The following is a 19,506-nucleotide window of genomic DNA, read 5'->3' as shown; positions in this document are numbered from 1 at the left end:
AGAGCTTCCTTGGAAACTATTTGCTTTGCTGCCTCGTCTTCAGAGGCAGGCAGTGCAAGGAATGTACACAGCCTCAACTGTGCAGCTAAATTCCCATACAACATATTGAAAGTTATTTCGGATATTTTATACCAAGGATGTAACAATTCACCGCTAGGGGCCCATTAACATGACAGATGTGCTTAACATCTACATCTACATAGTCAGCTGCACAGGGAAACGCTCCCAATACTGCCTGGTAGGAGCTAGCAGCATCCCCTAGGACAATAACTGAAAGAATTCAGTCGTGCTGTGTGGATGACACTTTCCATAGTCAAACCCTTTGTATGTGTGTGTGAAAGAGAGAGATAGACGATGCACAGAGTGGCTCTAACAAGCTAAGAGCTCTGCTCAGTTCCTCTGAGATTAAAAAACCATCCAAGGGGTGCAACAGCTGCAAAGATGTCTATTTTGGAGAGAGGGTGAGGAGCAGAGATTGTTACAGGCATTTGCATGTCTCGGTCGTGTTTGCTGCCTGCTTGCACTCCTAGCTGCCTCACTTTGCTATTTACAACTATGAGAAATCAGTGTCTTCTTATCGGGATAAGGGAAGTGCAGATGCAACACACATGAAAGAAATAGCTCAGGGTTACAGAATATCCTGTGCAAAGAGAGCTGCTAGAAACACAACTAGAAAAGAATTTACAAGTCTGTTTAATAGAGATGAATTCCAGAAATAAGACTGGTAAAAAGTGGTATCCTGTGCACTTCCCTCAGGAGGCTGTGCGTCTTGCTTCCTGGAAACTTCCACAACAACTCTTCCCAAGATCCTATTGCATACCCACTCAGAATAAAACAAGTAGCGCAAACTATTTTAACTAAAATCCTTTCCCTCTCTCGCCCATGGCAGTCCCCACTGATGACAAACTAACACCATTTTGTTCGTCTCTATAGAAACAGAAGTGATGAAGACTTATGGTGAAATAAAAACTCTCAAGACCATTTTACATAAGAGTAAAGTGAAGTGTAAGCAGCTTCACCCTGGGCTTGTCCCAGACACAACCCGGACAGGCAGAACCCATGGCTGACTGGAACCAGCTTTTCTTAACAACAGGCAAATAAAAGAATTTAATAAATTAATTTAATAAATAAAAGACAAAAAAGAGAGCATGGGAAGGGTCGGAGCGATTAAAGGAAGAAAGAACAGTATCACATCCTCATTCAGTCACAACTCTGGGCAGATTTTTTTTCCCCAGCATCTCTGACCCCTCTCAAACAGCTCAAGGCAGTTAGCCTCTAGTATCTAGCTCATAGGCACTGAAGTGAATCAGTCCTACAGGCCGATCTGTTAATTTCAAAACAACAAAATCAGTAATCCTCCGCTGCTGATAACAGCAGGAACAAGGTGCTTGCAGATATCAGCCACTGGTATTCAGGAAATACCTACCAGAACCATCCTCGTGTCCATACACTTTACTATATCTGCTGATTACTATAAATTACTATGTCACTACACTGTCACTTCATGAAAAAAAATGTTTCATCTATTCTGCTGTGACTGCAATCCCCCAAGTCAAGTCAAATAAGCATTAAGCATTTTGAATCATTTTTAGTAGAGCTTATTCAAATGCTATTTTTTTTTACTCTTAAGAGAGTAAACACACAGGTTATGTCCCCAAACCACCTCTCCATGCAGCTGCTTTTACTTTTTGAACTGTCCCAGATAAACATTTTAACACTGAAATTACAAAAATTCTGCTGTAATTCTCAGGACAAACATTTACATGTTTGTCCAGAGCTAATGTTGACCTTTTGTGATCTATCAAATTATGAGGAACAAAACCTGCTACATATTCATACACTTTAAGTCAAGAGAAGGGTTCTCTAGCCTGGCTATGCACAGAGCAGCAGATTCATTCACTTCTCCAATGCCAAGACCAACAGCTCACAACCACCTGAAGAAAACATTTTAAAGTTTTGTAGATTTGATATTCTGTAAGACAGAGAACCCATTTTTTCTTGCTGTTATGTTCAAATGATGCTCCTCTCTGTTAATAATGGATTTCACTTCTAGTTTTAATATCTTATTTTATTTTTTATTTTTTTTTTTAATATCTTTGTTGCATTCAAGAACTCATCAATAGCTAGTACTTTTTTTCTTATGAAGGTGTAATCAACAATGTAATCAACATTCTTTCTTGAAAAAAAAAATTGAAAGATACATTTATTTTTTATTTTTTTTTAAACATTCTGGCATCTTTCCATTTTTTATTTTTTAACATTTCCAATTTTTTTAACAATATAACTGGCTATTTTAACAGGTACTTTGCTCACCTAATGTGCCCTGCTTAACAAGTAGTACTAACAGGTCTCTGCACCTGCCTGGCTGCACTTTTAACTACTTCAATACTTCTGTGTCACTTGTACATTCGTAATGATTTCACAGTTTCTTCCAGATCACTGAAAAAAGTACTCAATATTGCCTAGGTACATCAACTTGTCAGCTTACTTAAAATAAAACACTCTGATGTCCTTTTATCAATCTTCTCTACTTTATAACTTCTCATTTGCTATTTCCATAGAAATCATTTTACATTTATAATTTACAATTTTTTACCCCTCTGCCTTCAATTCCCATTGGTTAAAAACATATCTGATTCAAACCTAACTGATTTTTCCATTGTAAAATGTTAATTCTGTAGATTACTAATACATTCCTTTTGAAATTGTTTTTATTTGCTTGAAAAACCCTAAACAATTTTTTGTCTTAGGGTCTGCTATAACTGATTGAGGCCACATTTTTTAGTGTACTAGACCATTATTTTCACGGAAGTACAGAAATTGAGTGCTAGAATAAGGAATGTTCATTTGATAACACATTTAAACCAATGCAAACAAATGTATTGTGATTGTTAGACATCCACGAGGAAGTCTGTTACTCACCACAAGAATCAGTCCTTTATCTCCCTCTTTCAAACAATATTTTTGTGCTTTCAGATGAAATACTCTAGGCTTTGGTCACAGGTCAAGCACTTGACATTTTTTACCATGTGTTCTACAAGGCACAGCTCAGCAGCAGAACTACATTCCCATTAGTACCCGTGTCACTAGTGGACAGAGCCAAGATTTATTAGGCAAAGGGGAGCAGCAAGGACTAATTGGCCGTATGAGGACACATAAGCGTGTGAGAGGAATACATAAACAACAGAGAACACACGCAAAGGCAGCTTGCTCCTTTGGCACATCGTAAGACACAAGATAAATAGCATTATTAACAGATTTGAGATATGAGAAAAGCAGTATGTATTATACATGCAAATTCACTCTTGCTCAAAACAAGCATACTTTCCGGAAACAGTCCTCTATGAAAAAGGTAAATTTTGTACAGTTTGAGAGAATAGTATTTAGTAAATCAGAAATTAAAAACGTCTTAACGTTAATTTCCTCATAGCAAATTGTTATCTACTATTACATCTTTACATCTTTGCTCATCCCCATCATGATGAAGACCAAGTGCAGACTTCAACATTTGAAATACAAGAAATGTTTTTGGCTTTTGTAATAAACCATAAAGATGTATGCTTTAGCAGAAATTCTGACATTCCAAAAGAATCCGGTATTTATTCAACATGAGCATTTCTGTAAGGACAATAGGATAATTTTAAAAGTCTTGAGTTGGAGGGGCACAGGCAATGGACATCTGCATGCATCACGCAATCGTGCTTCCAAACAGCTGGCATGGTATCCTCAGTAACAGCTGCAGATATAATGCTAATAATATTGTAAATAATGCTTCACATATCAAAACAGCAACTTTTTTTTAAACTGCCCTTGATCTCTTACTATGTTATATTTAGTAACAGCCACTAGTGTAATCCTCCACTGTGACCTAAATATAGACCTGTAAGATGTTCTTAAGAGCTGCATTTTTGACAAGTAAAGAAATAAAGATGAGGTGGGAAAAAAATTGCTATACTGGTACAGATGAGGTCCACAGAAAACTGATCTCTTCTAGTTGTGTGGAAATTCAAGCCCATTTGTTTTGTTGAACTGGTCTGCCCTCTATAACACCCAAGCACTACTTTGGAAGAGTTGCAGCCTGGCAACTCTCTGTGGTTTAGATTAAGAAAAAGTAAGATTGCTTCTGTCACTTCTGTCCATCAGGAAGGAGCCTCATTACCCAAGTAGGGTTGTAATATGTTGTTATGCTACTTGTATTTTATTACCATCGATTTCTCCATAAAGCGGATCCATTTATGGTCATTTAAATATTATCCTTCAACTATTTACTTATCTTGCTGGAAAGAAAGCTAACCATATCTGAATACAGATCAGTTGATTTTGTGGTTAGGTAGTGAGTTAAACAGAGGGCTGTGGGTTTTTTTTTTACAGCTTGTGGTTCTTCCATATAAATAAATCAGAATAGCCTTATAGTACATTGTATGGGAAGTGACATACAGAGTAATGGCATGGGCGATCAGAACTTAATGGATGTGTATGTTTCGTGTTTCCAACTGAGCTTCCCACATATACTCAGAGATCAAATATTTGTATTTCCAACACCATACAACACAGCTCTTTGTAGAGCGAAGATGGCCCAAAATTATTTGCAGTAATGGTAGAACATTATCATAAACCTGGTAGGTAGGTAGATGTTCTGCGAAATTACATGCATAAAAGTGCAAGAGATAAAATTTATTTTTATTTCAGAGACAAATCACAAAAGAGTAAAGTAATAGAAAAGTTTTATTAGCAAGACCATGTACTACCATTTAAATACTTGGGTATGAGAGCTATGGATGCAATCACAATCAAAATCTTGAAAGGCCTGTGACAGGAATGTAGTATGGGAAGACAAAGAAAAATCTGTGATCAACATAAAGACCATGGGGATAGATAACATGTTACTTGCATATTTGATCCATGTAATTTAAAAACATTAAAAATCATCAGAACTATCCCTAATCCTTTATTTCTGGATACAGGGAGGTTTTTTTTTCCAGTTTTCCTAACAAGGTTTTTTGTAGGCCTGTAGTTTTCTGAAACTCCGGATAGGATATTAAACTGGCCAAAATAGCTGTTTTGGAGCTCAATAATCTTTGAAGAAAGTTGTTGAAAAAATAAGGAAATATTTCTCTATAAAGTTTTCTGAAATTACGAAAAAGTAATGGCAATTGTTTGAAAGCTACAGAGAAGTTTTAAGAAGCAAGAAATAGTAGCAGGCAGCACATCAAGTACGTTGCTCTGTACTTCAAGCTACAGATCATCAAAATCTATGTGGTAGAAGTGTTTATATATACATATTCCATCTAAGTCCAACATCAGCTTTACTTTTATAGACTAGGTAAACCACAGCCATAGTGGAATTTATTTGTACCACTGTACTTGACACCTGGACATCGAAGCAAAGCTGTGTTCAGAAAGAAGCACTGCATGTTCAAAAACCTTTCTTTACATAAAACCTTGTTTTTATTAGACATCAGTGAGTCAAAGGCAGATGGTTAATCTAATTTTAGATAGGGACAGATCCACCCCACCAGCGGCCAGAGTAATCAAGGGTAGCCAAGGTTATGAGCCCCAAGCGATAGATTTATTTTACCTCATATTCCGATTCCAGCGTCACATTGTTCTGTTTTAATTTTTCTTTCAAAGCAGGATCAACCTGTAAAACAAACAAAAATATAGCAAAAAACATTTGTTTTTAAGAGCTTCTAAAAGAAATCGTAACCTCAGATAAACAAAGTATTGGTATATGTAAATCCTCCTCTACTCTAAAAAAGTATACGTGCTGTCTGTTCAGACACCAGTATGATGAACACAGTGCAAGAATTGGGCTCAAAAGAGACATGTCAACAAATCAAAAAGGAAACACATTTATAATTAGCCATGTACTTGCATTACATTTAACATTTAAACCTGTGTTTGGTTTGGCGATTTCAAAACAGTCAAAGCCTTAACAAACAAAAGAGTACCAGTAAAGAGAAAATTGCCATCACATACATATTTTACTCCTGAATAGTTATGTTCAGTGAGTACGCACACAATACACTCTACTTTACAAAGTCTACACGTGAGTCACACTTCCAAATTTCAGTGAATGCACTGCTCTTTCCTAGCTTTGATTCTGTACCAACACTTGTGATTCCTGCCACCTTTCAGGTGGTCAAAAAACAAACCTAAGAACAGAAATTTGAGTGAACCACAGAGGATGAATCTTACATAATTAAGCCTGAAGGAAGCTGTAGTCATCCCTCCCCTTGCTAATTCTGTCTCACACAGGCCTTAGAGTAGAAGCAAAGGAGAAAAAACTAGCATTCTCCATCCTCAGAGAAAGTGTTTCATCTTCTCCTCAAAGAGAAATCAGCCAAATATGCAGTATTCAGACACAGTCTTTAAGCTAATCAATTAAAATATCAAATAAATCTACCATGACAAACCATTCTCATTTTTAGACCTTAAATGCAAGCAGTGCTAAATGAATCAGATGCGTAAGGGGATTGGTAATGTATTTAGTTCTACATGTATGGTTCACTAGTCAAACTATGACCAGCTCAATGAACAAAAGTTCTTATTCGTAATTTGCTGCTTCTTGATCTGAGTGAAAAGTACTCAGTTGTCCCTGCCCCTGTCAACTTCAAACGTCTATAAGCAGTCTAGAAAATAAAAAGGAGAGAACACAAGTTATAGAGCTCTCCCGGGCTACCTTCAGATCCTGCCCCAAGAAAAGCATGTGAAAGTCACTTAGCTCATGACCCTTAGTGGTACTTAAAATACATACGTACCATCTACAACGAGGGGTATTGCTCTGAGAAATTTCCCTGAGCCATAATGCCCCCCGTGATGATGCTAGGCAGCATGCAGCATGTGAGACCTCTGTTCCCAAGCCAGCTCAGACAGCCCAGCCTCGCACCACCCATGCATGGCCAGAGGGTCATTTCCCTATCCACCCAGAGATCTGGCCTCAGCAGGGCATGCATTTGCAACCTATAAACCCATAATAGTCGGGAACTAAGTCATAACATCTAAAACATTCATAGTTTGTACAGGACGCAGCTCTCACATCCTCTGTAATAACAACTTCTGTAAAACGGGATATTGGCCCCCTACCTCAAATAAAAAATGAGATGCCACATCTCTGCCTTGGTATTCAAGGACTCCATAGGACTGCCCTTCATTAAAGACAGATTGCCTGCCTCTTTCTGTGACCACGACCTCCAACAACAGCCATGCCTCATTAGATCAATGAACCCATCCATCACACGTGCAGAAACGAGACCTCTTCGGGCAGCCAGACACACTTTGGAGCTTGCTTTCACAAAGATAAGAGTGATCATGGACCTGAGTGTATTCAGAACTAAATGCAAACACTATTTGTTATGCTTAGTGTTCTCACAACACACACATGGGGAAGGGGAAATAAATGATGCTCCAGCAGGTAAAAAAGCAAGGGAGTTTTATTTCCTCCTACGTTCTCCATTTAATAAGAAGGCACCCAAGATAACACAGTTGGAGCATCATTTTTACTTAATTAACCATGGCTATAATTTAGCTTACAAAAGCACCTCAATATTCCTATTATCAAGGTTTACTTTAGCAATTTTTAGCATGTGGCGTTTGCACGGCCACATTTGTATAAGGTAAAGGGAAACAAGCAGTGAAGTTATTGCCACTTCTCCAAGTCCTTCTGTCCTCATACTTCCTTGTGTATTTGTTCTCCTCTGCCTGCACACAGGGAGAAGACTAGCTAAAACTGAGACCCAGCATCCTGGGGCTCATAGCTGTAATATTGACAAAAATGCAGAAATGAAGGAGGTTAGTTTAAATTTATTTTTTTTTTGAGAGAGAGAAAAGTTATCTCATAAATGAGAAATGAAGAGAAAGTACTTTCTTAGAAGCACAAATTTTATCTAGCAAATTAACTTACTGAAAAAATAGCAGTTAAACCCTATCTTGAGGGGAAACTATGCACACTTGCTGGCAAGCTCTTAATATTTACTATACAAGCACACAAAAGACTTAAGTCCAATCTGCAGAACATGTTATTTTGCTTCAAGTTGCACAAAAATATCAGGGAGCAAATATGTATTTCCTCTTGTCTTTACCATTTTTGTTCTGTACATACTTAACCATGAAAAATAATTTGAACACCCTTGACTCTGCACAGAAACTGAGTCATGTGCATGTTCCAAAGCCTTGGTTGCAAACCCCCGCTTTTCGGTTGCCAAATCTAGACAAATCTAGGTTACAAATCATTTTTAGAACCAGCAAGGCAGTTGATGAAAAGTCTGTTATAAAGCTCTGTTCTCGCAGTGTTTGCACCATGCTGCACTATCCTTGCGGCATTACAAGAACAAAAAGAGGAAAGCAGAACAGTCCTGTTTTCATTCTGACCAGGCAGACAAACATCAGTAAGAACCACAATCCCAGATCATAACCGGGGAACACGGTGTGGGTTGAGCCAGGGACGTGCCTGTCCCAAAGGGGTAACTTTTCTATATTACACCCCTGCCGCAAGACCCCAACCCAAGCACATACAGATTGCTTCCACTAAGACTGCTGTGCCAACACACAGGCTGCTGAATGAACTGTGCTGGCAAATGAATCATCAGCTACGTTATGAATACAAATCCCCGTTACGAGAGCTGATATGGGGAAGCACACAAAGCCCAAATGCCCTCACAGCCTAGCACTGTCCTCTGCACCATAATTTAGGAGGCAGGAGGCGCAGAAGACAACATCCCTTTACACTGGGGGACTACTGCTTGTCAGGCAAAATCTCAGATGCTCCTTTAAGATCCATTTAAATTCAAGCTCTGTCACTAAATACAGAATTCAAAGACCCATGTTGTTCTTTTAATTAGTGCATGATTTTAAATTAAATTCTTACTGAAAATCTATTGGAATACTTGATACAAGTATTTGGACAGCTTTCATGAAAAGCCATCAGCAAGGCCTGGACACCAATACTGAAAATACCATTTTCCAAGGCAGGCTGACCCCTCCCTACTTCAATTGTGTAGCACTTGTAGAAAAAGTGAGTGAAACATTCTCAGAGCTTACTTCACATCACGTCAATCGGAAGTGCAAGGGCAAGTACACAGGCAAACCTCAAAAAAAGTTTAAGAGTTATCGAATTAGAATTTTGTCCCACTTTTGTCTCCCATTCTTTCAGCCTTACCCCTACTAAACTTCAAAAGGTTCTCAAAATTCTCAGAGAGAATGACTTTAAAAATACTCTTAGGTGACTAAAGGTAATATGGGTTAAGCCCAAAAATATTCTCAGAAATCTTAGTAGGCAGCTATTTGAAGCTGTAAGCACCTTAAATCCTTTTAAAACGTGGCCATCACTTCTCATTTTAAGGCTGACATTTTGGGTTTTCCATTAGAACCAGCTGACATATTTCCCTCTAAGCCAGACCTCTGGGTACAGACGAGGAGCATCAGTGCAGAACGAAGCAGCAATACCTTGGGCTTGCAACCCCCACCAGACCAGGGTCTCCTGCAGCATGCTGTGAAAAACTGTTAGCCTCTCTTGGGTAAAGAGAAATTTTTATTTGTGACACAAATATTTCTGGTATATTTACAGACCTGAATGTGCTGCTACTAAAAATTCTCTGCCTAACAAGTTTGCGCTGGTCTTCAGTGACCACAGTACATTGTGGTTTAGAAGTAAATAACGTAGACAGAGAGCAACTGAAATCTGTGAATGTCACCAATTTTACCTCAAGGATATGTAAAGGATAACTCTTCCACAAAGAAGCCTGGAGAGTAACACCACTGTCCCGTTTCAACGCTGAGCATGGGAATACGAAGCAGACTAGCAGCATTGCTCCCATTCAGCCCTCAGAAAGGAGGAACGGGTTGATTCATGTTCTGATTTTCAGGGCAGCATCTCCATCACACCTGGGTGTGCAACTTCAGCAGCCCACCTTTGCAAGCAGTCACTCTTTCAGTTACAAACAGTATGCTTTATTTGTCTGTATGTACTTACTATTTGTAGCCATGGGTTTTAGTACAAGCCAAGCTTTGAGTACATTACATGCTCTAAAATTACGGGTTCCCTCATGATCCACAACGAAACTGTCAAGAGACAACCGTGTCATGAGGGGAGGACTGCTTTTAGCAGTCTCCTCTCACATCAGTCTGTGCAGTACATTGTATACTCGTGTCCAGAGACCGGCATGTCCTGACCAAATATTTGTACACCAACGTCTTACAAAACTTTCCCTCTTACAAACATTTCCAGAAGACACTAGTGTTGATACCCTAAAACAAATCAGTTATTTTTTACAAAAACGCGAGTGTTCTTTCTTACACCCTAACCCCCACAAAATAATATCCCACTAAAAGATTTCAGCTTTTACTTGGGAAATGAGGAAGGACAATGGATTGGCTTTAATGAACGTGAATTATGCCTCCTCCCCCCCCATCTGCTCACACCAGCACAAACAGATAGGACACAATTCTCCTGCAGTATCCACAACACAGACAGTCCACAGAATGACTCCTTACATGAAATTCTGCAGTTTGTTCTCCCTACCCATTTTTCAAATCAAGTATCAACCAGCACTACCACTTTGGGCCATCCCAATAAAACATCCTCTTTGAATACACTCATCACATGCCTGCTCCTCCAAATGGAAAATCAGCAATCTTGCGTGGATCAACTTAAATCTTCTTTTTGAGAAGAGAGTCCCATAAGTTGTTACAGAAGTCTATGTTATAAATATTGCAACTTGTGGTTTATGAGTAGACTGAGAAGCTGTAGACAAGGCATAAATCCCAGAACTCAGGCAGTGTCACATAAAAGCTAAACTAAGTGTCATTCTGCTGAATGAATTAAGAAAATAAAGGTCAAAGCGTAAGTAAGAGGAAAGTGCAAGAGAAAACATACTGTTACATGCAACTTCATGCCCAGCACTGTTTAACTACATTATTCCTAATATTTAATATATGAAAAACACTTGCATAAGGCTACTGCATAAGCTCAGACAGGAATACTTCTGAATAGTGGGCAGACATCTGAGATCAAATCTACAACTCAGGTTTGTGTCCTTTGACTCTTCCCTAAGATCTGCATAGAACACAGACAGTTAAACAAAAAAATATTTCATCCAGCCTCTGACAGGAATCAATGCAGACATTTCCAAAGGAGCAATATAAAAATCTTATTACAGCAGCAGTTCCCACAGTTATGGTACACGATGTGCCAGTGATCTCTCAAAATCCAAATCTTCTACTTGCTTCCAGACGGATTAAAAAAAAACCTACAATCCCAAACTCTGGACCACACATTTTCACATAATAATGCCAAGGGAAATGCAAGCTATTATGTTAAAGGCTAATACAAAGATGAAACCATCCCCTTCATCAGCAAGCACTTAAGCATATCTAGATTTCTTCATGTAAAATCATCAAATCTAACAAGGGTTCTCTAGCTCTCATTTCCGAGAAAAAAAGTACTCAAGCACTTAATCAATGATTTGTATGCTTTCGCATTCTGCTTGATTTTGCAGGTGCACATTTACTTATTTGATTTATAAAACGTAAATTAGTGCCTTAAACCCTGGCTCTGTATATGCTACCATAAATTTCATTTCACACTAAAATTCAGTGCAAAACCCATTCTTTCTGGTATAAAACAAAGTATTCCAATACAGGAAATTAAACAGACAAACAAGGCCACAACTCTAGAAGTAACAGCAAGACCTTTTTTGTGTGTGTGAAAGGTTCCTGCAAAAAAATAGGCATCTTGCTGTGTGCATGAAGATGAATCAGTCCCAGGCATAGACCCAACCACCTCTGTTATCACCTTGAGGTCAGAATGACAAATATCTCTGGTACAGGATCTCAGGGCCAGCACTCCTGAGCTTTGCTGTGTCTTAGTTCCCCTATAGCTCAAGCACAAGGGGAGGAACTCACCGAGTATTGTGTGCAGTTTTTCCCAAATCTCATTTTTAGCTCCTTCACAACAAGAAACAAAAGTGTAAGATCTTCCAGGTGAATTGGAAAACCATGTTTAAAACTCCAGCATAAACTACACTGTGCAAGGAAGACAAAAAAGGCTCACCCTGCTTTTACAGTCCAAGGATTTAATGTTTTAATCTATTAGCAAAGAAAGAGGTGAAAAGCAAGGCAATGGCATTGCCTTGCCTCTGGGCCACAATGCAGACCAGTGGTTGCTAACAGGAGATTTTTAACCTGGAAGAACGGAATTGCAGAATTTGTTGAATCGGCTATCACAAAGCACTGCCAGGAAAAACAGTAAGAGGAGTAAGTCATCTATTTCAAAAAATATTAAAATAACTTCTCAAGGTGCCTTTGTGAAGCCTCTTTAGTATGCTATACCTGGCCTGTTACAGCCACTTAAACACTGTGAAATACAAGACACAAACTAAATGCCCTTAAGGTATCAGTCCAGAAAAAAGGAAATGCTACAAAAGCAGTACTTAACAATTTTCCTCAAAGTGGGTATAATTTATGAAAAATACATAAAATCTACTAAAAAATTTCAACTCATTAAATATGGGTTTCATCATACCTTAACTTACCTGTGGGCACTTTGCAATGTCCTAACAAACCTGTCAGAATTCCTTACAATGCTTCTGCTGTTAATATATATTTGTCATTTACTTTTTAGAGTGTGTTTTCTGCATATTTTGTTTAGTCCATCACCATGTTAGTTATTATTAATACTGAATTAACTAGCATATGCAAAAGGCACGTCCCATTCTAACCTGAAAACATTGATCTCTTGCATTCAGAGTCGTATCTTTACTGACAGAAGCAAAAGCTTTCATACTGAATAAAAAATGCACAAATATGAAAGGAACTGGGAAAACAGCACACACGCAGTTTAAGATTTTCCTTCCCACTCCCTTACTCATATGCTAGCCTTGGACAGAATCAGCCTCTTTGTGGTAACTCTAAAAAACAGGAAAATCCCTTAAGTTTCTGTTAAAAGCAAGCAACTTCAATATACATTTTCTTCTGCTGACTCAAAACATTAAGGAATATTTATGTATGTGTAGGGTTTTAATTCTAAAAATTGTATTTTGTTATGTTTTAGGAAGCCACTTTCACAGACAATACAAGTCTCAAAACTCTCTGTAAGTACTGAAAAAATGTTGACTTTTTTTTTTTTTTTAAGGCAATTTTAACAGAAACAGTTTTGGGAATTCATTGTGAACATAGCAAATTTGCTTTGGTTGTCCTGAAACTGCATCTCTGCAAATAAACTATGTCTTGAAAAGAAAAAAAACTACCGAGTTTTAATAACTGCCATCCTAAATCTCCATGTTCTAAAGGAATTATTGCCTTTAAGAAAGCTTCTCACTCTACAGCTTACATAGCACTTAAGTAAAAATACTTTCCATACTGACATCTAGTGAAGTTTTACAGTAAAAAGAAAAATCCTGTTCTATTTTGCACCCACAGAAAGCCTTTCATCTTCCAAATTAGCCACATCTCAATTACTAACTTATGTATAAAAATCACTAGAATTTGTAGCACATTTGTACATTATGCACTCTTTTATTTTAAAAGATATCTTGCCGCTATTTTTAGATAACACATTTACCAGCCAGAGTCCCAGAAATTCTGATGAGTATATTAGAGGAAGTTATCATTATAAGATCTGGGGCATATTAGAGGAAGTTAAAGGTAAGATCTGGGATAATTAAACTTAAAACATATCTAACAAAGTTACTGTTTTTCCATTATGCCAGGTGAAAATCTGCAGTTCCCATTTCCCAGTGGAAGTTCTGATCAGTTGGATCTTGTTGCTTAAGGTATTTTTTCAAATGTAACATATCTATTTGTAGAAAACAAACAAAAACACCATAAAAGAAACATGTCATACTTCCAGTATTAAAAAAAAAATACTGTAAGACTCAACAACAGCTATCAGAAAGCAGATCCCCAAGCCCTCTGGCTATTATTGTACTTTTAAGGGCTAAACATCCAACACCAAAAAAAGAAACCATCCACAACTTTACTAAGTTCAATGTGAATTATGAATGAAAAACACTTTAATTCATACACTTCAGATATTAATAAGGCAAGTTCTCTCTCTTCTCTATGCAGTACCTGCAAAGCTTGTATTCATTCCTACATTCTCTCCATAATCAATGAAGAAAGAAAGAGTCCTTTGGGAATACCTAAATTAGCCTCCTGCTCTGAATCATCACAGAGAATGGAAGGCTGTATGAAAAGCATGAGTATTCTTTGAGGGTTTAAAAGTGGACAGACTGTTAAAGAGAGCCCATGAATTTGTTGGCCCCAGAGCTGTCAGTCTACCCGCACAGGGACAACAAACTCAAATGCCTTCTACCCTCCTGAAGCTGCCCTCCAGGGAGGCAAGACACACTCTTACACCAGCTACAATGTTAATTTCAGCACTCATTAAAGGTTCTAAAAGCAAAGTCTCATTTTTATGCCCCATCAAACGAAGGCAGTTAAGAACTGCCTGACACAACTTACAGGAGGCTCAGTGCTGACTCCAGGGAAAATATATCGCCTATTGAATCACAAGCACAACTATAAATGCCTTGTGCAGTGGCAGATTTTTGAAGAGAGACGGATTATGTGTTTTCCCTTCTCATTAGTGATTGCACTCCAGACAAGAGTTTGGGTTCTGCTGTTTCAGACTGCCACGTAACCCATAGCTTGGAACAGAACCAGTTGACTTGAGACTTTCCAGCCTCAAAACACGAAGGGGAAGAAAGGAAAGGTGCACTCAGAGATCACACTTAAAATGGAAAGATTTGTTCCCAGGCAAAGTGTTTTCAACACTCCCTTGGTAAAAAACGTTGAGATCTTCAAGTCAAAAGCAGCAGAAAATCCTGGTCTAGGGACTGGCACCTCGGTACTTGAGCTCCAATCTGCTGAGACCAGTGCCATCAGCTTCACAACAGGAGTCTGGAAAGCTAGTTGTCTTCTGGTGCTCGAAGGAGGTGAGGGGGAAAAACAGCTGGATATTAAATATGTTTTGGCTAAAAGCTGCCTGAAGCTAAATTACACACTTGTAATCACTTCAATTGCAAGGCAGAAATACTAGTAATTAATTGTGTCAATGTGACAGGATTTAAAACAACCAAACAGAATTCTTGGTACTGTATAAAATGTAAAAATCTGAAATCTATCAACATTTTATAAACTGAAATTAGTTCCACTTACAATGGCAGCAGAATGAGTTTCTCCAGTTAATAGCCTCCTCTTCATCTGAATCTAATCTTGACAACAGAAAAGAAACACCATAAAGAATTATGAAATGGAAAAATGGCTTCTGTTTAAAAATGAGGAACTCAGAATACTTGCACTCTATTTCATATTTTGTCACAGAGAAGCTCAGTAATCTGAGGTAAAGCTGCCAGATGTCCAGCTTTCTCCAGACGCAGCCTTTTTTTTCCACCCAGAAATTCTGTCCAGACAGAAAAAAGAGAAATTTGGCCATTTGCCTGGAATTTCCAGATGCTGGGCAGCATAGTCATGCAGTAGCTCTGACGCGGTTGCTAGATGCTTGGAAATCCTGCAGAATGTGTGTGTGTGGTGGGACTGTCACACTTCCAAAGAGAGTTACCTTGTGTGCAGCTGTGCAGAACATACCTAGCATGCTGCATTTACTGAGTACTCCTGAGTAAGATACGCCAGATAGGATCCAAGTTCTGTCCTCAGTTTCCTGGACAAAAAAAAATGAGCAAGCCCTCACATGAAGCATTCACCCTACAGCAATCTTCTAAGTGCACCCACGTGCATACATACACAAGAAATTTGGAACAGCACATGGGGCCACCAGGGTATTTACTAGTTCAGGACAGGTAACATAGCAGTGGTCACATTGCTGCTATACACATCTCAGGATTCAGAACTAGACTTACAGGGACCTAGCACCCAGTTGCACAGCAAAATCCGCAGCATGAATTAAACTTGGAAATTAAAAAAAAAAAAAAAAAAAAGCAGTGAGATTGAGATGCCTAGAAGGGGGATACACGCTAGGCAGCAACTGGAGCAGCAGTAACTAGAGACAAACAACAGGAAAGGCTGAAGAGCTTCCCAGAGAAATTAAATGTGCCTTTAAACTCTCATAAACATCCTGGGCAAGGGCCTTTGACTGAATGAGAAGGTACCAGAAAGCAGCCATACTTCTACAGGCATATTGCATGAAGCCTCATAGGTTGTAATCATCAACTCACCTTGCTGAGATTGCATTTCACTAACGCAGATTGAGAAATATCTATTTAATGGAACCTAAAAAATTTCATAGATGCCAAGCATGCAGCACCCTGAAAGCTCTGGTACCAGAGAGCTTGGCCAAAAGCAGAGTACTAGGGATATAGCAGATTTTCAGTCCAACAGTGATACACAGACAGCTATGCAATGGAAATTTTAGGGAAAAAAAACCTTTAGATCTAGACAGATATTAAGCCCTTGAATCTTTTATGCATAGTGGGAAAATTGAGTTAAAGACACAACACCTCTCCGCCGCTCAAATACATTTTTATATCATTCAAATAATGTCTGTTAATGTATCCTTACAAACGAGACACAGCATGACATCCTAGCATCCTAGGTAGAAAAAAACTGTCATTTCTACACTAGTAGTAGTCATTGCATACTCAGGCACTAATAGGTAACGGCTTTCCTTCACTGAAGAAACCTATGAAAAAAGCATGACGAGGGTTCGGTGAAATAATTTATCATGGAAACTCCAAAGATTATTATTTAGGGTCTGTGGCCAAACTCAGCATCATTAACAATAAATTTTCACATTCGTTGCCAAAAAATATTCTGGCACAGTATTACCAGACTGAAACTAAATATTCATTAAAATAAAAAAGTTATTTCAAAGTTAAAAATTAGTACCACTTTAATTCTTCCTCAGTGAACACATATTACCAAATAATACTGTTTTATCATCATCATCACATCCTGATTTAATGAGATTTCCCCAACTTTTAACAACCCTAGTGAGGTTCTGAGCACCCATTGCTGTTTCAGGTAATTAGTATAAGTCTTCTGGTATTGACAGATCTCCTGGTTTCAATAGAACAGGCTAGATGGGCTGGGCCTCATTTTTCTTCAACTTGAAACATGATGATGTGAAAAGGGCAGCTGCGGGCAATACATTATCTCCAGGCTGTCCTACAGTGCTTTACGCTGTTTGTGGTGACAATAATCAGAGAGACTAGGTGGATCCAATCACTGGAAGCCATTCTAAAGCATATACACAATATCAGCCTCAGAATGGAGCAACAAAACTGTTACTGAACATCAGGCTGACTACATAGTTGGCTTTTGGATTGTTAATATGCTAAACCAAAAGGATGTCTGAAAAAATGGAAATATACGGGCCTGTCTGGTACAGCAAATTCAGCAAGCACCTGTTTATACATGAAGTGGGAAAGTAATCTGAGCTCAAGCAAAATGGATTAGTTTTTCCTGAAATCAATGAAAAATACATGAAGCCCAACATTAGCAGCTGAACCTCAAAATCTTCAAGAACAGCATGGATAGAGAGCTTATTTCCATACAGTCCCTCTGGACTGAACCGAAACAGCAGAAAACTGATGTCTGAACATCTGGTAACACCACAATACAGAGCATGAAAAGCTCTGCTACCCCTTCATTTCTGTGCCATATTGTAGGACTGAAATTACTACCTTGGATAATTCTGAACCACGGTCAAAAGATGTAGCAATTTCCAAATTCTCCCTGCCAACAGGGGCCAGGCTGCTTCACTTAACATCCAATTCTAAAACCCTCCACTAAGCAGGCCATGCTTGAAAGCAAGGTCTGCTTTAATTTAGCAAAATGTTCTTCATTACATAAAGACAAATGACAGGCAAAGATTTTTTTTCTGTTATAAGCAATCATAAATGTATGCCTCTTTGCATTCTCTAAAGAACCAAGCAACACTTCAGTGTTTTATTTTCTTAATTTTTAGAGGACCTAGGGCCAAGCTCTTTAATTAATTTAGTCTCTGAAAATCACCTAAATCAACTTACACAAGGAAATTAGCCAAATTAGTTTGTCTTCATTAAACTTGTGACTCAGGCCACCCTGACCTGCTTAAGTTTAAAAAAAAAAAAGCCAATATCAATCCCTGTGCTTGTGTAATTAGCTTACTGAAACCAATTAAATGCATTAAAGTGCATTATAAATAAATAAATGCTAGATAAATGCTAGTTGAGAAGACTTAATTATTCCTCCAAGTTCAGTGACAGACACGGACACTAAAATGATTACGTATTTCCTTGCTGACAAGCTTCGAAAAGATACCTTCCCCATCCAAAAAAATCCACCAAGCATCAATTAAAGAGATTTTTATGTTCTTCTTTGTTTTCACACTCAAATCAAACAGGACCTTTTTAACACTACCTCCTACAGCATTACGGAAGAGACAGAAAGAAACTCTCTAGAATCACATTACATCTCAAAGAGGATCAGCAGATGAAATGAGTTCCTTCACCTTCAGCCCATTCCTACTGGTTTGCCAATGAAGCTCCAGGGAAAGAACATTTAGGGCAAGCCTCATCTTACCTAGTTGTAGCTATCTAAACTTTTGATCTGAAGCATGAAAATTCTGTTTAAACTCCTCTTACAATCAACTGAGTAGAGATAGATAGGTATTTCTAGAGGCAACAAATGCTACTTTTAAGATATGCATCCAAAAATGGAACTAACTCTTCTGCATCTGAAGTCGTGCAAAGGTTTGTATCACCTACCATTCACTGGTCAAATTAAATATACCCACATGCAAAGGATGGCAACTCACCTCACTGAAATGTGGCAACAATAAAGCGCTGAGCTCAATCCCTCTACTTTTCCTGCAGTCAAAACAGAACGTCTTCCTCAAGCATCTCCCTGAAAATGGAATTAAGCTTATTGCAGAGGAATTTCTGTCTCAAACCACCTAGCTATCTGAAATAGCTGTCTGGATAGCTATTTCAAACTAGGCTTTTCATTCAAGACAATGGAAACACGATCAAGATGAGTCCTAGACAGTGCACTGCATTGCATACATACGTTTAGAGTTATAATTTCACTTACATAACTCTAATAATACAAATAATCCAATTTAGACTATTTTAAATTAACACTGTTAGCATTTATTGTGACCTTAACACCGGAAAGGGGTGTTGACACACCTGGAACTCTAGAGGATGATTTTGGAACAAAATCAAGCAGGAAATCTTCAGAAAATCAAAGACAACTGAGCAAATAGTATGACCTGAGCAGGCAGCAATAGTTACACCCATTAGTTACCATAAGAACTACAACACCATGTATTTCTCCCGTCCAGCCAATCACAAGAACTTCACCTATCCAGATTACTCCTTGAAATCGTGATGACACTTAAGTTTCGCCAAGAGCTTATGATCTTTGGGAACACCAAGGTATAATATGATTTCGAGCACAAATATTTATCCATTAAGAACTTCATTAAAAACACCTTGCAATCTTCAGTCAGTTGACTAATTTGGGGGAAAAATGTGAAAATCACACCTTTACATTCTGCTACAATAC

General features: G+C 38.3%; 1 protein-coding gene across 7 annotated transcripts in view; it reads right to left on the bottom strand.

The window, feature by feature from the left end:
• COX16 (cytochrome c oxidase assembly factor COX16) overlaps positions 1-19,506 on the bottom strand; it is a 44,464-nt gene that overhangs the window by 6,855 nt on the left and 18,103 nt on the right. For 2 of the 7 annotated variants that reach the window (XM_038179146.2, XM_021273792.4), the window contains exons 2-4: positions 18,755-18,843; positions 15,157-15,207; positions 5,579-5,641 (exon numbers count right to left, since the gene is read on the bottom strand). In XM_038179146.2, coding sequence (XP_038035074.1) covers positions 5,579-5,641; positions 15,157-15,207; positions 18,755-18,843 — 203 coding nt within the window. The remainder of the gene's footprint in view (positions 1-5,578; positions 5,642-15,156; positions 15,208-18,754; positions 18,844-19,506) is intronic. The other 5 variants (XM_072038832.1, XM_027457531.3, XM_021273795.4 and 2 more) reach the window with 3 other exon arrangements.

This window comes from Anas platyrhynchos, chromosome 5, assembly GCF_047663525.1.
Source record: "Anas platyrhynchos isolate ZD024472 breed Pekin duck chromosome 5, IASCAAS_PekinDuck_T2T, whole genome shotgun sequence".
NCBI lineage: Eukaryota > Metazoa > Chordata > Aves > Anseriformes > Anatidae > Anas > Anas platyrhynchos.
Note: the sequence above shows the minus strand (reverse complement) of the source record. Positions and strands in the feature narration are given on the sequence as shown.